This window comes from Peromyscus californicus, unplaced genomic scaffold (assembly GCF_007827085.1).
Source record: "Peromyscus californicus insignis strain IS unplaced genomic scaffold, ASM782708v3 Scaffold_6__1_contigs__length_162567912, whole genome shotgun sequence".
NCBI classification, from domain to species: domain Eukaryota; kingdom Metazoa; phylum Chordata; class Mammalia; order Rodentia; family Cricetidae; genus Peromyscus; species Peromyscus californicus.
This window is the reverse complement of record NW_026294584.1, coordinates 3,548,503-3,572,731: the sequence shown is the minus strand read 5'-3', so window position 1 is coordinate 3,572,731 and position 24,229 is coordinate 3,548,503. Positions and strand designations below refer to the sequence as shown.

The following is a 24,229-nucleotide window of genomic DNA, read 5'->3' as shown; positions in this document are numbered from 1 at the left end:
AAACTTGGTTTCTCCACAGCACTTGCTTATCTATGTTTCTCCACTTTTCTGCGGAAGTCCTGGAATTATATACAGGAACTAAGTTCTAAATTACAGAAGCCTACATCATTTGTTCTTCTGTTTCCTTAAACACTTATTGAGGTGGCAGGTGTGAGAAGAGCCCAACACATACATTACTAAGTGTGTCAGACCTGTGCTCTCAAAGGAGCACAAGTAAGTTCTACACAAGCTACTGAAGCGACAGTTGATACAACATCAGTAAAGGCAGTACAGAGATGGGATTCTAAAGATATACAAAATTTCACTCTGTTACTGTTATGTTCCAGGTATTTCCCCAGCAAACTACATAAAGGCATGCTAAGTATAGTCAGCTCTCCACAGCCACAGGAGTTACTTGCCCACAGATCCAACCAACGCTTGACTGAAAATAAATGGGAAAAATATTGCAGCTGCCTGACCATGTATATAGACTTATTATCCCTGAAAAAAAATTACATGGAATTTAATTATAATAGGTATTATAAAAAACCTAGAAGTGCTTTAAAGTATATACAGAAGTTATAGACAAATATTTATATAGAATAACATAACATCTGAAGATCTGGGTATACAAAACGCACCTCAGAACCAATCCCCAAGGGAAACCTTGAGATGACTGAACACTGTCATTTGGTAAGGCTGAAAACGGACCACATCAGATGGAAAATAATTGTGATATATGATGCTGGGTAGAAAGGACTGTATCATAAAGGCTCTAACTAAATGTATGCCTTTACCTTTAGAAAAGGAGTCACCATGAAATGTTTCTCAACAGAAGAATAAAAATCCTATCTATCTCAGAAAGGTTAATGTAGGGCAAATCAGACAGAATGGACTGGGATTATGAAATGAAGAGGACTAGGAGCACCCTAGAACATTTTAGACTATGTGAAGATTGCAGGTAGAGTGTGCATCTACTATGACTACCACACTCTATGAACTAAAAACATTTCTGCAGTCATCTCATTAGGTACAGGGAAAAAGAAAAACTAGTTTCCCAAGAGATGGCAATGTAGACAGAGATGCCAATAACCAAACAAGAGAGAAAGGAGCAGCTAATGCTTGAGAGGGTCCGAGGTGGGCACACACTAGATCTAACCATATGGTAATTAAAACGTTAAGTGGGAAACCAGGCTAACTGAAAGTCCTGCAGTCAGAAAGATAACTTGAGGAACTGAGCTTAGAGAATAAAGGAAAGACCATGGTGACTACCTTATTTAGCGAGTCAGGGAAGCAAATGAACTGCTCCAAACACCGAAAACCCACCACCATTCCCACAAAGAATAGATACCATAGAGCTTTAAAAAAAAAAAAAAAAGGGAGGGAGGGAAGGAGGAAGGGAGGGAGGGAGCAGGGGAGGGGACAAAGAAACAATGCTTCAAGATTAAACGAAAGTACCAAGAAGTCTCAGGGATGGCTCTGGCCATAAATGGTTACCTCTGGAAACACCATTTCTGCTGGGGGATTAAGAGAGACTAAATGTGCAGTGAGTAAAATGAGGAAAGATGAAGAAATGAAGATTTCCAAGAATTTCACTGAAGAGAGTGAGAACAAAAGCCCAGCTCAAAAAAAAAGGGGGGGGGATGTTTCTGAAGACAGCAAACGAGATGTTTCACGTAATAATGTGGCTCAGTTAAACAGAATTTCAACAAGAAAATTCTGTGAGGATGGACAAAACTGTCCAAATTAATTTTGGAATTACAGTTCTTGTATTGACACAGTAATGGCCGGCAAGTCACAGCGAAGAAACATACAAGTGGGCTGGAGAGATGGCGCAGAGGTTAAGAGCACTGGCTACTCTTCCAGAGGACCTGGGTTCAGTTCCCAGCACCCACATGGCAGTGCACAACTGGCTGAAACTCTAGTCCTAGGTCAGTGGTTCTCAACCTGTGGGTCACAACCCCTTTGGGGGATCAAACGACCCTTTCACAGGGGTCGCCTAAAACCACCAGAAAACACAGATATTTACATTATGACTCATAACAGTAGCAATATTATAGTTGTGAAGTAGCAACAAAAAATGGTTGGCGTCACAACATGAGGAGCTGTAATAGAGCATTAGGAAGGTCGAGAACCACTACTCTATGGCATCCAAAGCCCTCTTCTGGCCTCTTCTGGCACTGCACACGAGTGGCACAGACACACATACAGGCAAAAGACCATACACATAAAATATACAGTATTTTAAAAAGAAACTAAAATAGTTTGCTTTCAATTTCTACTTAACGTAAGTTATACTTGCCCATATATTTCCCTCAGCTCATTCATATTCTTTAACTGGGTATGACATCCAGGACAAGCTAGAAAGATAGATACCTGAAATGCAAGACTACTTCCTCCCACATTCTGGCTCTTTCAAAATCAGTATATCCATCTCTTAACTTAATCTCTTACTGCTCATAAAAGAAAAAGTATCTCTTTCAGGCTCTGTGTTTAATATTCTCTATCTCCATCTGCAGTACACAATCTACAGGAACTAAACAATAAGGCTAGGAAAAGTTGGGTTTGGGGGCACAGGCCTGTTCCTTAGGAACCAAGGCAGAAAGGGCACAAGTTCAAGGCCTGCCTGGGTTGCAAAGTCAGCCTAGACTACTGTCTGAATGAGTATTAGAGAGCTGGAACTCTAAGTCTGTGGTACACTTATCCACCAGTTCAATCTCCAAGAAACTTAACAAAGCCAAAAAGGGCTTCAAAGCTCTCCCCACTGCCATCCTAGTCACTATCTGAAGTAAGCTGTCAGAGCCAGATTAAACATCGTTTTTTTCATTAAAGAAGCAATGCGTTTTAAAACCAGCTAAATTTTGTTTATATATCAAAGAAGCTGGAGAAAGAATAAGAGCTTTCTCATCACTCAGACAAGTATAAAAATACACCATGTCGCTGGGCGGTGGTGGCACATGCCTTTAATCCCAGCACTCAAGAGTCAGAGCCAGGTAGATCTCTGTGAGTTCGAGGCCAGTCTGATCTAAAGAACAAGATCCAGGACAGGCACCAAAACTACATAGAGAAACCCTGTCACCACGTCATTTTTTTTTTTTTTTTTTTTTTTTTTGAGACAGGGTTTCTCTGTGTAGCCTTTCCTGGAACTCACTCTATAGCCCAGGCTGGCCTCAAACTCACAGAGATTTGCCTGCTTTTGCCTCCCAAGTGCTGGGACTAAAGACGTGCGCCATCACTGCCCGGCTCACCTTGTCACTTCTTAAGAGCCTAAAAATATTTTCAAAAGGATGGCACTTCCATCCTCTTCCTGCAACAGAGGTATTCAGGTCAAGGAAAGACTTAGTGTGCACTCCAGAACCCATACCTAACTGGAGATCTGAAATGACCTCAATGTCTCCTCTATTGTGCAACGTGATGTGTTATTGTTGGCCTTTAGGTGGATTAAACAGACTTTCAGGTTAGAATCACTTTCAGGATTTTACGATCTAAAGATAGAAATTGGAACTTTCAAAGAGTATGAGACTAAAATATAATGTCAAATTTAAGAAAATAATTACAAAACAAAGGTAAGAAGACTGTGGTTATCAATCTTAGTATTTATTGAAAGGTGGAAGACAAGGAAAATAGCCTCTCAAATGCCAAAAACAAATCTGTACCTTGGCTAAAGTGAATAATTGCTTTACATATCAAGAAAATGTCCCTCTACCCCCAAAAAACTGAAAGTTTACCAAACAATGCTAATTTATTATTTACAAAAAAAAAACACCAAAAACAAAACAAAAAAAAAAAACTTTACCTGCCACAAAACTGAATTTAGAAAGCAAAACCTATTTTGAGTACATTAATTAAATTTCTTAAACATTTAACCTAAGAAAATCTTTCCTCAACTGCCTACTACTCCCATTTTGGAAACAAATATTTCAAACAAGTTTATACAGAAATGCATACATACATATAATACACAGTGTTGTGCTAAACCAACCTGATCATTAAGGTCAATAGTCCTGTCATAAGGAAGATAATCAATATATGGCTTTATGTAAATTTGCAACTAAATATCAAAAATGTTTAATTCCTTTGATAGCTAACCTGAGTATTGGATATATACTACTTAGCTAAGAGGATATAAATAAAATGAGAAAAAAAAAAAGAGAAAAAAGTATATATCTCAAACACCACTGAGATACCTAAGTTTTTATGTGAAGGTCTGTATATTACTTAACAACATTTAACAATCACTCTGTATAGCATATGACCTTATTAAAACTGTATCTTAAGTGCTTTATTGTTCTGGTCCAAGATACTGGAAATAAAAAAAATCTTTTATTCACATGGAGAATGGAAATATACTAACTAAAAAACCATTAATATGCAGTATTAAAATAGGTATTTGTGTGTAACAAAGGTAGTTAACAAGTTATCAGATGGGCATCTGAAGAGGATTTTTAAAAAATAACCCGTAAGACCAGGGGCATAAGCATGATTCAAGTCTATAAGGCTTTACTGAAACCTTGAGCCTGTTGGTTACTCATACCTCACCTTCACAGAGATGTATGCATTTGACAAATGAATTTAATCTTTCAACTATGGATAACTGACTATGGTTTGCATAAAAACAACAACTATACTGTCTCAGACATGCCTTCTTTTAAGCTAAAAATGTAAGGCTCACATATTATGGAGACAACCTAACAGCATTTTCTTACAGTATGACATCAGTGTGTCTAGATATATGTGACTAGAAATAAAACATACTGTGTTAAATATATCACCCTCAATTTAAAAACAAAATTTTAACAGTATCCCTTCCTATGTCTTAATACTCATTTATTAAGAATTTGTTTCCCAGAAAGATGGTTAAAGAACCCTAAATTTAGCTTAAAGTGGCTTAAACAAGTACAGTGAAAGACAGCTAGTTACATATAAAATAAAACCCCTATTTACACTGTCATGATTTTTAACTTCTCTATTCCATGAAACATCCCCCACTACAAACATATTGAGTTCCTACAAGCCACCAAGATTTCCTATTTTATTTGCCTATCTTCTTTTTAAGTCAGGAGATGAGATTCCCCATTGTTGCTAACGTTGATTTTCATCAGTTCTGGTAAAAACATTTTTCTAAGTGGTCTAACCAACTAGAAGCATGAGCTTTGATGGCTTACCCGAAATGAGAAGAAAATGGAACCCACTGAAGGGAAATAGCAGTCTCCCAAAAGGCATGCAGCACAAGGAAAGCCACCTGAGAGTCACCAATCAAGATAGGGGCCAGAGTACGACAAAGAACAAAACGTTCATAATGCTTAAGACTCCTTCCATCCACACACATCCAGTACTCAACTTTTAATTATGTAAGTGGAAGCAGACTATGCTACTCACCTTGTAGGCATTGGCCACCCTGTTTCCTACACAGTGAACTTTCTAGAGCATCTCTAGAATGCTACACCTGACATCTGCCTTGTGGCTGGGGACGGGTCCTGAGAAGGATGGGCTTACAGTGTGTGTCAGCTACATCTGTAGATGGGGCTGAGTCACTGTCACTGCTCCTGTTTTAAATTTCATTTGTGTAACGTGGAAAAATGTAAAAGAAGACCTTTAATTGCTCATAATTAAACTTTGTGCATGTCAATTTTTTACTCTGCTATTATTAAACATATAAGTGCTTATTAGTAAGAAAATTTTCTAAACTTATTACTTACACAATAAAGAAAATTACACTCGGGCTGAAGAATCTGGCCACATAACTTCAGTAATTAGAAGGATTAAAACCATCAACATACTTAGTTTCTCCCAACTTCTAAAACTATCAATTATTTTCTTATTGTTGAACATAAATATTTTAGGATGTATTCCGGGAAGTAGCACTAAGAATTTTCATATATTCATCAATTTAAGAAATTGTGCAAAACAATATACATATATACATCCCCAAATACACGCACACGTGTGTGTGTATACATACACACAAACACACTATATATACATAACTGAATCCTCGTTTTTTGAAGGCTTGTACAGTATGGAAAATTTAAATATTTACTAGATTTGAAGACATACATTTTTCCTCCATTACCTCCCCCACATGTATATAATAACAGAAACATAATTATATCAAACAATTAAACTGAATTGTCAGTTTGTTTTTGCAAACTCAACAGAAAGCATTTATTATTATGAACCTTTATTAAGTGGCTCACATTTCAATATAAATCACACTAAAAAGATTTTTTAAAGCTATTTACACTACAGTGCTGACACATTTAAAATGAAAAAAAAAAGTCAGTATAAATAAGCTCTATGAAAAAACCTTAAATTGTGAAAAAAGAACTCTGGCTCATATTACAAAAAATATATTTATAATGATTTTGTCAGTTCCATTCTAAAACCTAAAACTCCAACTGCCATGACTTTTCTACAGTCTCCTTTTGACTTAACCTGCAAGGATTACAGTGCTCCAGGCCTAAGTGCGTGCTACTTCACAGCTGTGGACAGGCACTGAGGAATGTTACACGGCTACATAAACTAGATTTTGTAATAGACTTGAGAGCAATTCCTAGGCTTGCTTTCAGATTTCATGAATCATTATTACAAATTATTTTTTAAAAAGAATTTTAAATGCAATGTACAAATTTAGCACAAATTGTCATCATCGTTTTTATCTTGATCTGAACGTATAGAACTATGTTGCCTTGTATCTACTATATTAATGAGACTTCCAGGACACAATTCTTCCTTTAAGTCTTTGTTACTATTTTCAAATTTAGAATCCATGACAATCTGAAAATCTGAAAATTGAACACGCTCCAACTTTGTCTTAACATTCTTGCCCTCTGTATTATTCGGTAGTCTAGTCTTTTCAGGTATATTAACTTTCACAGGTTCTTCCTTGATTCTTGTAGACGCAATAGGTTCGTGTTTAATCTGTTGTACTTCATATTTAGGATGAAGTTTGTCTGAAAACACAGACTCTGATGAGGTTTGGTTCACAGCACAAATTATGTTGTCAGTGTGAGGTCCGAGGACTGATGATGTGGAAGCTGATGATACACATGATTCATGAGTAACTGCACTGTGACAGGTGTCCTCCTCTGTGTGGTATAACTTAAGTCGAACATGCCATGCCAAACTGCACACAGCAGAAACTGTCTTGAACTGATGAACAACGTTCCTCGGAATAAAATAAATGTCATTATCATACAGCTGAATCCTGGCATAGCGAATGCCTTCTCTCCTCAGCTGATTAAGTTTTGCATCATCAACCCACTGGACACACTAAAAAACAACACAAAACAAAACAAGAACACAGGTAAGTCTTTTGCACAACAAAATCTAAATGAAAAATGATAATTATTTAAGTTTTACCTGGGACAGTGGAGGTTCATGTAAATCTAACTGCATTCGTTGAACTACTTCTAAGAAATCTTCTGCATGAAAACAAATTACATCTTTGGTTATTCGGGGTTGATCAGGCCTATAAAGAAGGAGGGTGATAATAAAGGAATTTTCCATTAATGTTTCATTCTGCTAAGTCCTTAATAAACTCAAATAAAACTAGTTTATCATCAACACCAAAATCTTCTTACAAATAAAGAGAACTACTTTATATATTTAAATCCAGAGTTTACACCATGAGTTCCAACCTAAACAGACTAACAACTTTCTTTACTTTAGTATCGCTGTCATAATTATCAGTAAATTACACAAACCATAAAAATTAAATATCTCATTTTAAAATGCAGTTCAATTTTTCTTGAAGGTTTGCAACACCACTGTGTGGCCCAATAAAGGTTTTAAATGACATATACCTTTAATTCCAGCATTTGGAAGGCAGAGGCAGGTGGATCTCTGTGAGTTTGAGGCTAGCTTGATCTACAAAGTAAGTTTCAGGACAGTCATACATAGTAAGGCCAGCTACATAGTAATATACTGTCTCAAAAACCACAAAAGAAAAAAATTAATAAAATAACAGTAGTTAGTATGAGCAAGAACCTGGGTTCAAGCCCTAGCACAGCCATTGCCAACAAAAACTCAACAGTGGGGGCAGGAGCAGCAGTTCAGTAGTGAAGAGCACTCACTGGCTGTTCTTCCAGAGGACTCAGGTCCATCTCCAACACCCATGTGACAACTCACAATTGTTACTCCAGTTCCAGGGCATCGGATGCCCTCTTCTGGCCTCAGCAGGCACTGCACATGTGGTATTCAGGTAAAATGCTCAGGCACATAAAATAAATCTTAAAAAACAACAACAGTAGTTCTATGTACCGCTGTCCACAGTGCACAGCCTTCAGCACTCCAACAGCAGCTGTAGTCTGTCGCTCAAAGCCTTGTCCTATGTGATCCGCATGGGCTCTCGTCCTGTCTTCAAACAGCATCTCCCGAGGCTCACTGGTCCGAGGTAGATACTGCAGGTTTTTTATTTCATTGGTAGTTCTGTTTTTTAAAAGAGATTTGCATTTAAAAACTGAGGCTTGTTTCCTTCTCAGACATTCCATAATCAAACAATAAAAGACAAAAGGAAATGCTTAATTCTTAAAATGAATAAAGGCAAACAAAAACTAGACATGTCAATTCCCTAGTCTGGCAAATGCCTGGAGTTTGGGGCTACTTTGTATGAGACTGTGCACTTACCTGATCCAACACATACTTCTAGAATTAACACCCTTTTTTCTTGTTTCTTTTTTTCTTTTGTTAGGGGGTTGGGGGATTCTTCACCACAGGGTTTCTCTATGTAACAGCTCTGAATGTCCTGGAACTTACTCTGTATAACAGGCTGGCCTCTAACTCACAGAAATCCGACTGCCTCTGCCTCTCAAGTGCAGGGATTAAGTGCGTCACCACTGTCCTGCTAACTTCTAAGTTTTTAAATGCATTAATTCAATATTCATGACATATGCTTTATGCCTGGTACTATCTAAGTATTGAGACTAGTAAGGGAGACTATAGTGACAGATGAGGTACTACTCTTAGGAGAATTTAAAAGAAAGATAAAAAGTAAATTAGCAAAAAAGGTTCTCTCCCTCCCCCAAATTAACTGGGCAGTGGCTCCACAAAACAGTTTACTAGAGGCAGAAAGAAAGCCTTCAGCTCTGTTTTGCAAGATAGCCACCTTCCACTGGCCGTCTTGTCCTCTCGTCTTCTAGAATTCCTAGGCACACAAAACCTGCTACCCACTTATCCTCACACACTGCAGAGGTTATCTCCAAAGTCAGTCTACAGAATGGGGAAATGGGTGAAACTAACACTAACCAGAAGCTATCATTTCCCTCTCTGCAGTATGTTTTTGCTATTCCAGCTTACCCCCATAATTTGTCCCTTTCCTCATTTCTCCTCCCGTGTGTGAGTCATTCACTAGTTGTAACTCTCCACTCTACTGCTTGCTGTTCTTTGTGCATCCCTGCGTTCATCTTATCAGACTGTAATATACTGTTTTGCTCTTTATGATTAATATTCTACCTGTGTCAGAAAGTTCAATCATGCTGTTGCTTTCTACAGAAAGCTAACAGATTTCAAGCTGACATCACATTCAAATCCCTCAACACACAAGCAGGATGAGGTACTGTTATTATTTGGACTGCAACATGCCATGAAAGCATCACATATATATCATGGGCTCTAAGCCTTATAGTACACAGAAATTCCTCCAGGGACTGGTGAACCCTTTTAAATTACATCTAGAAGTTTGTGTCTATATTATTCTGGCACCAGAATTTCTGATTAACGTTAAGTTCCTGAAACAGGTGAGGTGTAATGGTGTACACCTTTAATCTCAGCACTTGGGAAGCTGAGGCAGGCAATCTCTGAGTTCAAGGCCACCCTGATCTGCACAGTGAGTTCCAGGACAGCCAGGGCCATGTAAAGAGACCCTGTCTCATAATAATAATCCTGAAGCAAGCATTGAGAGGGCTGGAAAGATGGCTTAGCAGTTAAAAGCCAGGATTGCTCCTGCAGAGGACCAGAGTTCAGTTTCCAGAGTCCAAGTTGGGTGGCTCAAAACCACCTGTAACTCCAGCTCCAGGGGGTGTAACACCTCTGCACTCCACAGGTACTTGCACATACCCACACACAGACACAGCACTTGCATATACATGAACATACCCACAAATGCACATACCCACACAGACACATACCCAAACAAAAACACATAATTTAAAAAAATTTAAAGTAATCTTTCAAAAAAGAGAAAAGAATAAGCTCCGAAAAACACAATTTTAGGACTGTTACCGACTTAGAAAAGAACTCTTTGATTCCATTACTTATTAAGCAGTAGACACCACCTAACAAGTCAACAAGTCCCTGCATCAAGAGAACTACCAGCTACTCAATGTCATCTTGTCCTGTCTTGTTTCTTGTCTCAGATTTATTCATTTTCTGTATATGAATGTTTTGCTTGAATAGATGTAATACATCATGTGTGTGTCTGATGCCTTCAGAAGTCAGAAAGAGCACTGGATCCCTGGCAATGGATGGCTGTGAGCCACCATGTGGGTGCTGGGAATGGAACCTGGGTCTTCTACAAGAGTAGTAAGTGTTCTTAACTCCTGAGCCATCTCTCCAGATCCTGTTTTGTTGTTTTTAATAATCCATGTAACCATTAAAATCATTTTAGGTATCTACAGAAAAAAAGCCACACTCTCCCCTAGCACCCCAAACTCTATGACCACAAAGTTAACTTAGTGTGCATTTTTCCAACTTTTGATCCATGTACACATACAGTTTTTAAAATAAATTTTAAGTTCTTTGAGAACATCACACATGCATAAAATATATTTTCATCATAATCACCTCCTACTCTTCCCTATAACTCCTTCCAGATCTCCCACCTCCCTGCCTCTTTAATAACCCAACAAGCTCTTTTTGTGCTGTTCATGGGTGACAGAAAACATACACTGGGACAGAGCTGACCTTTCCGACCAGGGACAACAATCTTAAAAAAAAAAAAAAAAAACTGGACTGTCCCTCCTTCAGAAACCATCAGCTGTCAACAGGCTGGAGTCAAGGCTCATGATTCCCTACCCCTCCATGCTAGACTGCTAACTGGCTTGATCTTCTGCTGGTCTCATGCAGGCGACCACAGTTGTGAGTTCACAAATGCAGCAGTCCTTTATTTCCAGAAGATACTACTTCATCAGGGTCCTCTCTGACCTCTGGCTCTTACAATCTTTCCTCCCTCTCCTGTATTAACCGTCTGGGTAACGGGGTGTTATCAATATCCCATTTAGGGATGAGCACAACACTGACACTTATTCAGTACACTCTGACCAGTTGTGAGTTTCTGTGTTAACCACTGTCTACTATACAAAGATCAAAGTGCTTTTTTGAGCCAGAGTTCCTTTTGTAACTTTGAACTTGCTATATAGCACAGACTGGCCCATTGTACTTGTAATCTACCTGCCTAAACTTCCTGAATACTGGGACCACAGGCATGAGCCACCATACTGTCAACACAAATACATATTCACAGACAGTTTTTTTCCTTTTCATAAAAACAGAATAATAAAAGAGGCATGGTAATGCATGGCCTGTAATCCCAACAGTTAGGAGATTCAGGCAGGAGAACCTCAAACTCAAGACCAGTTCAGAATATATAACAAGACCCTGTCTCAAATAATCATGTTAGATTCATTCCTCGTTACAGTGTGAAATAGTCATCTGGAAGGCCAGAGACACAAACTTAAGAGAATTCTGAAGGACATGAAATCACAAAGAGAATTTACTGAAATACACTGCAGCAAGCCCAGCAAAGGGACGAGAGATAAAAGGCAGTAGATGTTCTTTTATAGCAGCTAGAGGAGGAGTTATGTGGTCTTATCCTGGGCCATTTGGTCCTTGTTTGGATAGGTAAGTGAGCATCTTCATTACTTTGTTTAGTAAGCGTGGCAGCATTATTTCTCACAATACTGGATATCTGTGCAGGTCCTCCTGCCATTAGGAGTTGGGCTCCAGATGGCTGTGGAAGAAACCATGTCAATGGAGTCAGCCTCCAAGTAGCCCCTGCCTGATAAAGTATGATCAGTTTTGCTCTCATTTTTGACCTTTTGCCTCTACATTGATTTTTTCTACAGTTTGCTCTTTTTAAGTGTCATGAATATTATAACATTTAATCTTGTCAGCTTGGCTGGATGTGTAATCACCTAGAATACATACCTCTAGGTTTGTCTTTGAGGGAACTTCCAGAGAGATTTAACTGAGGAAGGAAGACCTATCCTGAATACAAGGGGTGCCATTCCACCAGCTAGAGTTCCAAACTAAAGAAGAGTTCTCCAAGGAAAAGCCCAAAAATGACTGGCACTCCTCTGTTGCTGATGTGGACAGAATAGGAGCAGATGCCTCGTGCTCTGCTGCCATGGCGGCTACTCCTCTAAAACACTTCGTTCACTACATACAACACACACGGCCTCTTCCTTGAAACTGCTGTCAGATAGTTGTCATGGTGACCTACAAAGTAACCAACACAAATACCCTTCCAGATCTTAAGAATATTTTACCATTACTTTTTCCAAGAATATATGAAATATACTCACTCAACCATTCCCTAAAGGTGGACATTCAGATCCATTTAAATTTCTTTCTTACTACAAACAATGACACAATTAATATTCCTACATACTAGCTTTCAGTATTTTTATTTCTCAGAATAGATCTTCCAAAGGGTAAGAGATCACAATTAGATGTTACTTTCACAAAACTGTAACTGCTTACTCTTCTATAAACAATATATAAAAGGCTTACTTCATATGCCTGTAAGTCTGTAATCTTGTTGACAAAATAATGAACAGAAATCAACCTCCACCCCCACTATCAAATAAAACTCACCTGCCAAGTGATTGTTTTTCTACTGGATTTTTACATGTTCTCATCAGCTGGGAAATCTCCTTGGTGAATTAGCTTTAGTCTGTCACATTTTAATCTAGTCAATAATTGTTTTGGACTTTCCTGTTGAGACCTATTCTCCCTCAAACAGTACTGCCACTAGGTAGCTGGGTTTGTCTGCTTGGGCCTTGCTAGGAAGATGTCTTTCAGGCTTCTAAGTTTTATGGTGGCATGTTACTGTTTATCAGTTAAGCACTAACATTTTTGATGAGACAGGAACTCTGCCTCTGTTTTCTTTAAGACAGACTACCAACAATTAATTCCAATTTTATTTCTCCACCTTAATAGATACATTAAGTGTAAATATATTCAGATATGTTTATTAGTTTTATCCTCTTCCAATAATCTACTTGAGGATTTGGTTGGTTGTTTTGTTTTTTGGTTTTGGTTTTTCTCTATGTAGCCCTGGCTGTCCTGGAACTCACAAGAGATGTGCTTGCCTCTGCCTCCTGAGTGCTGGGATTAAAAGCGACTACTTGAGTCTCGTGGTAATTTTCAGTAACTCTTAGTGCCCTTTACTTCCTTCTTTCAGTTTCTTCTTTTTAAAGTGTAAATTCATTCTCTCCAATTTTAGGAGTAAAAGTGCAAGTGAAATGAAAAACCAGTTGAAGTGTCCATCATTCCTCTCCAATCTGGAAGACTTTCCTTTTCCCTTTGCATTTTCATGTCTTCCCATAAGGTGGGTTAGCTCTTAATACAAGTTTTGAATATTTGTTAAATTTATTCTAAAGTTTATTTCTCTGTATGAGTGACATCTTTTCTACTCCTGTTGTAGAATATTATTTTAAGATGTGCTACATTTGTTTATGCTGTGGAACATTTGTTTAATGACACAAAGATGTGTTGCATTCTTTTATGTTGCATTTGTTTAACTCTGTGAAGCTGTGTTACTCTGCCTATCTAAAATACCTGACTGATCTAATAAAAAGCTGGATGGCCAATAGCAATGGAAGAGAAAGGATAGCTGGGGCTGGCAGGCAGAGAGAATAAATAGAAGGAGAAAAGATCAAGTAACAAGAAAAGGAGAGAAGGAATCCAGGGGCCAGCCACACAGCCAGACATGAAGTAAGAAGGAAGGAAAGATATACAGAAACAGAAAGGAAAAAGTCCAGAGCAAAAGGTAGATGGGATAATTTAAGAAAAGCTGGCAAGAAACAAGCCAAGCTAAGGCCAGGCAGGCATTTACAGAGAATAAGCTTCCATGTGATTTATCTGGGAGCTGGGTATTGGGCCCCCCAAAAGAGTAAAGAGTCCAACGAGTAAAAAACAACCAACTACACACTCCTGGTTGTAATTTATTCTCATTTGCTTACTTCTCATGTCTCATTATTGTGGGTGTTTTATAACCAAGTATATTAACATATTGCCTATTTTGGGAATTTTCTTCCACTTATGCTATAAATTTCTCCTTCTTCTACAATACACACACACACACACACACACACACACACACACACACACACACCCCAAACCATCCTCACTTGTGCATAACAAACCTTTTCCTTTTGAAGGGTGACTTTGGCATATCAGCCACAGGGATCATTTGTTCTCCTGGACGCACCCACATGATGGGACCGTCATCACTATCTTTGCGACTCTCTAATTTTAGACTAGATAGTGTTCCCCACGGCAATGTACACTAGAAACAAATAATTACACAAATTAATTATTTTCAAAATATATCTTCAAATACACACTAAAACTATTGCAAGGAGGGATATGTGGTTGGGGGTGGGAAAGAGAAGAGGGAAATGGTGTAATCATATTATAATCCCAAAAGAAAAAATAAAAAGTTGACCTGAAAGTCATCAGATGAAACAGATTGATAATCAAAAAAAACTTACTCTTTAATTCTCCTTATAATAATCTTTACAATGTACTAACAAAGGCTAAAATTAGACTGGAGAAAAAAATTTATTCATATGTTTTAGCTTCAAAAGGTTCTGCTTCAAACACACCAGAAAAACAACTGCACTCCGATGATTCAGTGAACCACACTGCTAAGAAGTAGGAGTCAATGTATTCATCATTGATCATTTTTCTTTTGAGCAAACACAGGGTTATATATTTTTAATAAGTCGTGAAAATTAGCAAGTGGTCTCTACACACAACAACCTTGAAAACAAACTTGAGTTTTAAAGAATAAAATGCTTCCTTAATTGGTGATAATCAAATACTAACAACATCAAAAACAGAACCAAACAAACTACTTGTTTAGTAGTTTCTTGAAAAGGGTGATTGTCTTCAAGCAGAAGCTAAATTTTTAAAGAAGTGAGGGAGGACGGAAGGAAGAGGACAAGATCACTAGGACGGAATGACGGGGTTTTCAATCACCTCATAGTCCCATTGGGAAAAGAACTAAGTTTTCTAGAAACAATGCTTAAAATAAAATTTGAAGCAACTATTTCAGTAATATTCTACAAAATACTGCTTAATAATGATTATTTGTACTTGACTCGCTGGAAAAGGAGAAAGAAACAAAAAGTTTAAAAGTTATAAAGAAAGAAAAGTAAAATAAAGGGAAAGTAGAGCCAGCATATATAAACGCATAGGCAGGCAATCAGTCACACCGGAGTGAATGACAAGAGGTAACAGCTTATGTGTGCTGTGTGCCACGGCCCTACATTTCAGGAGAGGGTCACACTCATCTTTGAATTAGTGATTACTAAATAATTAACTACCTAGTTCAGAGATTTCTCCCTCAATGGGATACCCCAGGTAACCCATAGTAAGTGCAGCCAGCAGCTGCTTCAAAACTAAAAGGGAGGGCTGGCAAGACAGCTCAGCACTGAGCTCACACAAAAAGGTGACCTGAGTTTGAGCCCCATAATTCATGCAAATGTGAAAAAAAGAGGTGACACTTAACATGAAAAGGCCGGGGGGGGGGGGGGGGGGGGGGGCGGGCACAAAGCTGTCTGCTGATGGTCGCATGCACCTATGGCACATATGTGCCCCAACCCCACATATACTAATAAGAATGAGCTGCATGTTTTATACAGCTGTGCAATCCCCCAGGCCAGTTTCCCACATGTCAAGCCTCCACACCTTGGTTCCTAAAATGTGTGCTAGGTATCCTTTCTAGGAGTCTTAAATCCTTTTGTGCTTCATCTACAGGAACAGGCAATGTCAGTTGCTGGCTCACCCTTTAACTCGGCCAGCACAATTAAGACTGAGAAACTACACACATACATAGCACAAAATTACAGTTTCCTTCCTTTTCCTTCTTCAGATTTAAATAAAATTTTTAAAAAATTAATTCTAAACAGCCATTCTTCTGTATCAATAACCTGAAAGCAACGCCCACAATTTAGAATGCTAAGACTTTCTCTTACTTTTAAAAATGGTGATTCCTCCAACATGTCAAGGAACTCAGGGAAGAAATCTCCCACTTCTTCATCAACAGCTCCCACCAAGCTTATCTGTCGCATGGGGCCAGCTCTGTAAGTACCATGAGAATATGTTCTTTTTACCTGAGGGACATGAATTTAATTAAAAGTTAGACATGTAGACATCAAGTGTTTGCTATTGTTGCATAACAATGAATTACATCATTTCAGACTAATAGAACATGGTAAGAAATAAAGAAAATACAAGGCAAGAAAAAACAAAAGAAGTCTGTAATAACAATAGAGGCATTTTATAGAAAAAATATGAATTAAGCCAGCTAATTTCCATTTCTTTCTCTGCAAACCACTCATCAGAAGAGTTCAAATAAACAACACTGTATAGACAACTGACTGCACCATCTCCTAATAGCATAAGAATTCCTTGTTTGATACATGATGCTACTAAGAATATTCAAAATGACACATCATTTTTCTAAATCAACAGCTCCTATCTTTTATTACAACTGTCAAATTACCCCCATTACCAGTGGTTTAAATGTCAAAAGCCTCTAAAGATTATCTTTCATTCAGGATCAAGATCTTAACTAGTGGCCAGTTCACATTTCTATCATGAATGAACTCTGATGAAATGGTTGAAATTCAGAGTTGGAAATCCTAAGCCACAAACTCACTTCTGCTATCAACCAGCTAACTTCAGATATCACATCAACTCCTTCTGCTCTCATTATGACCCCAGATTATAGAAGAAAACGTAATGGTCATTATATAAAGCCCCTGTTAAAATGCTAGCCACTGTGTGACATCCAAATGTTCAAAACAAAGCAGCCTACATCTTTGGGTTTGCTGACACTTGGATTTCCACAGGCACATTTACTCCTCACAGAATGATGGTTTGTTAGCATACAGAGAATAGAAAAGAGTAGGTATTACTTTAAGCTTCTTTTCCTAAACAAGCTTTAATCAAATTCCCAATGATCATTTTTTTCCAAAATAAGACTTTGTGGCCACTGTATTTAGAAGATCGGCTGATCAGTTTGCCTAGGACTGACCTTCCTAGTTTAAAACACAGTCCTGTAATACAGGCAAACCTAGATGACCAAGCTTTTGTCCCCTTATAAAATCTATACAACTGCAGTGACATAGTATTAAGTTATGCAAAGTACCTTAGTTCCAATCCACATACTTTAGGAAACATTACAGTAAATATTCTATTATACTATATATAGAATAACTGTAAGACATGAGAATTTTACTTTTATCAAAATCAACAAGCATTGATTCCTTAAGTTTTTATCATAATGAGCATTGTTTATAAGAATTTCAAAGTTCAACTTTTCATTATCCATTAAAAAATTCACTGCTTGGATTCACAAACCAAGCCCCAAGTCACAAAACGTATAGATTATACCCCATCTTACAGTAAGGGTCTTACCTTTTTCTGTCTCTTAAAAGGTCCTATCATCAGCGGTTCTCAACCTTTGAGGTGCACCAGATATTTACATGATGATTCATAACAGTAGCAAAATTACAGTTATGAAGTAGCAATGAAATAATTTTATGGTTGAGGGACATGAGGTACTGTACAAAAGGGTCACAGCATCAGGAAGGTTGAGGACCACTGTCCTATAGAAACTAAACTGAAAGTCTAAACTTGACTTTCCACCACTCTCAGGCTCTAGTAGCTTATGTGCATAAACAGCACCATAGTAGGAAACTTGGTCTTGAGTGTGGTTCAGTAAGGTAGTCTTTAACAAAGCTAAGGTTACCAATCTGAACTCTAGTGAATATATCAGAATACAACACGAAACTCTGTTAAATGATTCTGCATTCGTGTCCTTGGTTTGAGATCTGCCTGTGACCATATGAGTTATAAGACATCGAAAGGCTATTTAATAGAGAAATGAGGGCTGAGGATACAGATGTGTGGAATCTCTAGCCTAGCATTTATAAAGTCTTGGGATTGATCCCCAACACAGGTGAAGAGGGGGAAGGGAAGGGAAGAAGTAAAACCAACTTACGCTGTAAGAGTCAAATTTGTAAGGGTTTTGAAATGTAACAAAGGACAATTTAGGGAGGGAATATTTCTATATCACAGAGGCAGTTACGTTTCCTGTGCGTACATTTATTTAAATCAGATACTTAAATATCACCTATGTCTCTAACTAGTTCTAAACACCAATAAATCCTTGTTTTTGTTTGTACCCATGTACAAAGAGAAAAACAAAAATACCAAAGCAATGGTGGTGGAGGCACACACCTTTGATCTCAGCAGAGGTGGGTGAGTCTGAGTTCGAGGCCAGCCTGGTCTACAAAGCAAGTTCCAGGACAGTCAGGGCTCCACAGAGAAACTCTGTGTGTGTGTGTTTGGGGGTGGGGGGGGGGGGAGGGAGAAGGCTGCTAGAGACACGGCTCAGTGGTTAAGAGCACTGGCTACTCTTCCGGAGGACCCAGGTTCAATTCCCAGCACCACATGGAAGCTCACAACTGTCTGTAACTCCAGTTCCAGAGGATCTGACACTCTCACACAGATATACACGCAAGAAAAACACCAATAAAATAAATAATTTAAAAAATACCAAAACATTAAGTTATGAAAAATGAGATAAACATATTTCCACTTTACTACATCAAATAATGAACAATGCCCCATTAGTATACGGTTCATCATGAGAGAAAGTGGCCTGTGAAAGGCCTTTTCAATGAGTGAGCTCTTCTAAAGCAGTAAGCACAACTTCAGCATGAGCTCTCCACAGACATGGGTGTGCTTAATACACTTTCAAAGCAAAAGAAAGAAAAGAACTTTTTGTCCTATATGCAATAATTAAATACCTGCATACAAAAGACACACCAGGAAAGAACACTGTCTAAAATGAATTTAAAGGCGATTTAGGAAATGGGGAAATGTAAATCTTAAAGTATAAGTCAATTTAGCTAGTATGTAAATAAAGGCATACTATGTTCGAAATAATTTATTTCTCTAAAAAGTAAAAAGTTGGCTTCTGCCCCACTACCATGTAACTTTTTCTTAAAATTCAGATAACTATTTCCACTCCACAAAAAAAGAGGGAGAAGGCTAGTGTGTGGTGCACACCTTTAATCCCAGCACTCAGGAGACAGAAGCAGGCAGATCTCTATGGTTGAGTCCATTCTGGTCTATATAGCGAGTTCCAGGACAGCCAAGGCTACAGAGTAAGACCTTTCAAAAACAAAGGGGGTAGATAGGTGAGCCAGACCTATTGGGGAAGTGGCACAGGGTATTGTGAATTTGAGGCCAGCTGAACAAGGGAGGTGGAGATACTAAAACCATGATTAAGCTTTAAAAAACAATAGCTAATAAATTAATTTATCATTAACAGGAAAAAATGGGTCAAACCTGTTAGAGGCAATAGTGCAAAAGGTATATTGTAATATTATTCAACTGTATTAACTGATTCTGGCTGCTTTAGATGACAACAATCATTTCATTAATTAAAATTCTTTATTAATCCAACCAAAAATATGTTGAAATGCAACATTTAACCAACTGAGACAAACCCATATGAAATCAGTTAGAATAATTCACTTGAAGTTTTAACCACAGTAAAGTAATAATAAGGTATTCAAGTTGAAAAAGTATATGCCTCTTGGTAAAATATACGGATGACAAATAAACAAAACACATATGCTTTTCATAAAAATACAAATGGTTGATTTTTGACCCCCATTTTATTGCAACAGTGTCATACTCAAAATGTACTTATTGGATAAAGTTCAATAATGCCACATGAAAATAAACCTCCATTCTCTAAAAACCACCTATGACAATTTCTAGTAGGAATGACACAAAAGGCAGTTGGGAGAGAGAAGGGAGAAAGCAAGTATTGGGAGACTCTCTAAGTAACTGAAACAAATGTGACCAGACTGTGGTTCATAAAGTCCCCCACTATAGATATGTAGTCCTGTTTTAGGCACAGTTACAATAATCTTTCAGATCAGATAAAAGGGATTAAAAACCCACAAATCTGGAATGGAGGAGGAGGAACAGTGATAGGCACAGCTGCAGCAGCTCATTATAATGTATTAAGTCATTATAATGACACACTGGGACAGAAATGAGAGTTAAGTCATGGTGCACATGTTCCTTGAACATTTAGTAAAGATATAGTCATATCTTTATGGTCATATGACTTTATCTTTACTAAAATCTTGGCAACTAAAGACTGTATCTTTATTAAAATCTTGGCAACATTAATTAAGAAAAAAAATCACTTACCTGGAAAACCTCAAATCCTGATAAACAGATGTAACACATTTACTTCTATTTACTTCATTAAACCATCAACCCATTACTTTGATATACTTTTAAAAATTAACCTTAAAAAAAAACCAAAAGATGTAACTATTTGCTTCTAAAAAGTAAATGCAATGAATTATAAACATTATACAGTTCCTCTAGATTTGAGCAGGGGATGCATAGACAGATCTCAAAAAAGTCTAGGAAATGACAAGCATGACATATGTAACCATGTATTATTTGCAAAAAACTGTATATACATGGTGCCATTTAGAAGACATATAACATGAGCACCTAAAAAATGTTCAACATCATTTACTCATTCAAAAATACAAATGAAATACAGGACGTAGCTCAGCTGGTAGAGTGCCTAGCATGCAAATATGCAAACCTTCCTGGATTCAAACCACCACCCCCAGGCCGCATGAATCCAAGTATACTGCTTAATCTAAATCTTCCCTGTAGTCTCTTTTCTCCCCCCCCCCAAAAAAAACTATATTATCATGGCTGCACATCTCTGAGTTCAAGGCCAGCCTGGTCTACAGAGCAGGTTCCAGGACAGCCAGAACTACCCAGAGAAACCCTGTCTGGAACTCCAGCTTGCCCCTGCATGATCAGGAAAGCCCCATTCCTGTGTGTGTGGGTGTCTCTCTCTCTCCAAACTCCCCAACTCAGAGAATCTCCAAATCCAAACAAAGGAAAGGCACCAAAAAACTCAGTACCACATTCTTGGCAGCTACTGTGGCTTCCTCCCCTGAAGTTGCCTCTGCACAACTAAGCTCCCAGCTAAAGCTCAGTTTTTGACCAAACTTGGGCACAAACCCAGCTTGTGGCGGACGCGTCATCACCCTCATCTACAACCTATAAAGTCTCCTGCTGTGGGCGCTGCTTCTCTGGCCTGCATCTCTGGGATGACAGAACCTGCCTGGGAGTTGCTTTGCTCAAACAAACCTGTTATTATATTTTTTCAATTTGGCTTGATCTATCTGGCTTACTGCATCAGTGGAGAAACCTATTATGGAGAAGGGCGGCTAGAAAACCTATTACTTATAACACCTGCATGATTAAAAATAAAATGAAAAAAGAAACGCTGCATCTATTCTAAAAAAAAAATCATGAGCAGAAATAAACTCCTAAGACTGAATGCTATTTTTGTTACATAGAGACTGCTCCATGTGGGGAGAATAGATAATGAGGGTTTTTAGAAGATGAAAAGTGACTTACAGGAAACAATTGTTATTTCTCAAAGTACATTCCTTGAAACTAGGTTTCTATAGTCAAGTAAGTTTGGAAAATCCTTTTGCATTAGATGCTCATATGTATACTAAATTTTTGAGAAGGCTCATAGCAAATAAACCTAATTTCTTTGACCTAGGAATGCATGAAGTATTTATTTCATGAAGTACTCTGTTTTAGTACATAGCAATCCATAAACTACTTAAGACACACCCATTTAAACTGTATTAGTGTCAATAAGAGTAAACAGAAAAACAGGTTCAATGTTGGCAGAAGGTACTTCTGTCCCATTGCTCATTTCAGGGAACAGAGCAGTCTCTTATCTTAGTAAGTGGGTTGTCCATCACATTACTGTCTAGTATTTGTTTGTTATTTGTTTATTCAGTGGGTGTATGTTCATGGTAAATGGAGGAGGTAATTTGGGGTAGGGGTTAGAATGTGCGTGAATGTACCAAGGCACGTGTAAGAGTGCAGTGTGGCAGTCACGGGACAACCCATGGGAGTTGGTTCTCTCCTTCCACCATGCAGGTTCCGGGGATCAAACTCAGGTTAGGCTTGATGGCAAATGCCTTTACCTGTTCAGCTATCTCCCTGGCCCCTGCTCTGCACATTCTTACTGATACAATCTAACCACCATCTCATATAAAGGAATGTGCCACAAGGGGGAGCCACTTCTATGCTATTTCTAGCACGCACTTTCAAACAGAACTGTGATGGATGGTATTTAAAGTGTGTGTTGGGGGGTGGGATCACAGGTAGAATCAGCTGTCTACCTCAATCATTCTCCAACTTAATTTCTGAAATATGGTCTCTCACAGAACCTGAAATCTGAAAAGTTGGTCAGACTAGTTTGCTGCCAGACCTCAGGACCTCTCCTGTCTCTGCCTCCCTGGAATCACAGGAGTGCTCAGCTGCCATGGGTTTTTCTGAGGATGCTAGGGACAGAATTCAAGTCTTCATGCAAGTACTTTATGGACAGAGACATCTCCTCGGTCCCTTTATCATTTTATTTTAAAAATATCTGTAACTTCATAAAAATGTTATTACTATTAATTTTTAAATAAATAAGGCAGACAAACTTTCCCAATTGCAGCCTTTGGTACCCACCTCATGAGACACCTATCTGTAGACACCTTTATTGTATAATAGCATGTAAGCACTTCTTAGTCCTAGCCTACTTGTAATGTAGCTTTCTCACTGATCCACCCTTAATCATCCTTAGTCCCCGGTATAACCATACATTGTAGGCTCAGCTTCTAACAGATCCACTTTTTCAGGTCCCATGCACGAGGCCTTGTGGGATTGATCTGCCTGGTTTATTTCACTTAATGTAATGCTTTAGTAAATGGCAGACTTTATTTCTAATTACAGAACAGGAATCCATATGCACATATATACATATATCATACATAATTTTTTTATCCTTCCACTGGATAAGACTGTTTCCATTTCTTGGCTATTAAAAATACTGCTATGATACAAATATCAGTACAGATATCACCTTGACTTACTAATTTCATTTCCAGATATATAACCAGCAGTGAGGCTGCTGGACCACATGGTAGTTTTATCTTGACATATTTGTGGAATTTCCACACTCCATTCTGTAATGGCTCCGCTAATAACATTTTCACTAACAGTCCATTAGGATTTTCTTTACTCTGCCTTCACTAATACTTGCTGCTCTTTGTCTTTTTTATAATACCTATACTATATACTACATATTTATAAAAACAATAATAAAAATCACTCTATTTTTAAGTTTTAAAAAAATCTTTTAAATTAGATTTGTTTATTTGAAGGTGGGGGAGGAATGTATCCCACAGCACACATGTGGAGGGATTGCTTCTCTCCTTCACTGCAGCACTCAGGGCTCAAGCTCATGTTGCCAGGCTTTGTGGCAAGGGTCTTCGCGCACTAAGCCAACTCTCAGGCCCTGAACCATTCGACATGGAGTGAGGTGGCTCCACTGTGGTTTGATGTGTGTTTCCAGAAGAGCAGAGCCCAGAAAGAGGCCCACAGGTGTGATCAGCTGACTCACAAACAAGAGAAACTGCGCACACTGGGACGTGGGCATCTTTTCAACTCACGTTAAAGCTTCTGGATGCCTGCTATATTTAAAACTACCAACCCCGTTTGAGTTTTGATTTTTAAAGACAGTTTCACTATCTAGCCCATGCTAATCCTGATACCCGTGATCTTCCTGCCTCAGCCTCCTGAGGACTCAGATCATAGGCATGCCCCGCCACACCTGGATGAACCCTGATCTTTTATCTCCTGCTGTTCAATCATCTGAGATGAACTGTAGATTTAAACGTGAAAGAAAAACAATAAAAGTTTCCAGAAGAAAATGCCAAAGAATGTCATTATCTTTGGAGTAGACAAAGATTTTTAAATTGGACCAAAAATACATTAATCATAATTGAGAAAAATTATACATTAGATTGAACTTGACTTCTAGGTGTCAGAAAACACTAAGAATGATAAGTCAAGACACCGAGTAAGAAGTATTATTTGGCTAATC

General features: G+C 38.2%; 1 protein-coding gene across 2 annotated transcripts in view; it reads right to left on the bottom strand.

Moving 5' to 3' along the window:
* Positions 1-3,555: 3,555 nt before the first annotated feature.
* The window catches only part of Rsbn1l (round spermatid basic protein 1 like), a 62,427-nt gene continuing 41,753 nt past the window's right edge, over positions 3,556-24,229 (bottom strand). For both annotated transcript variants that reach the window (XM_052722308.1, XM_052722309.1), the window contains 5 exons: positions 16,182-16,319; positions 14,346-14,488; positions 8,242-8,409; positions 7,342-7,450; positions 3,556-7,251 (listed from right to left, as the gene is read on the bottom strand). In XM_052722308.1, coding sequence (XP_052578268.1) covers positions 6,610-7,251; positions 7,342-7,450; positions 8,242-8,409; positions 14,346-14,488; positions 16,182-16,319 — 1,200 coding nt within the window. In that variant the 3' untranslated portion in view covers positions 3,556-6,609. The remainder of the gene's footprint in view (positions 7,252-7,341; positions 7,451-8,241; positions 8,410-14,345; positions 14,489-16,181; positions 16,320-24,229) is intronic.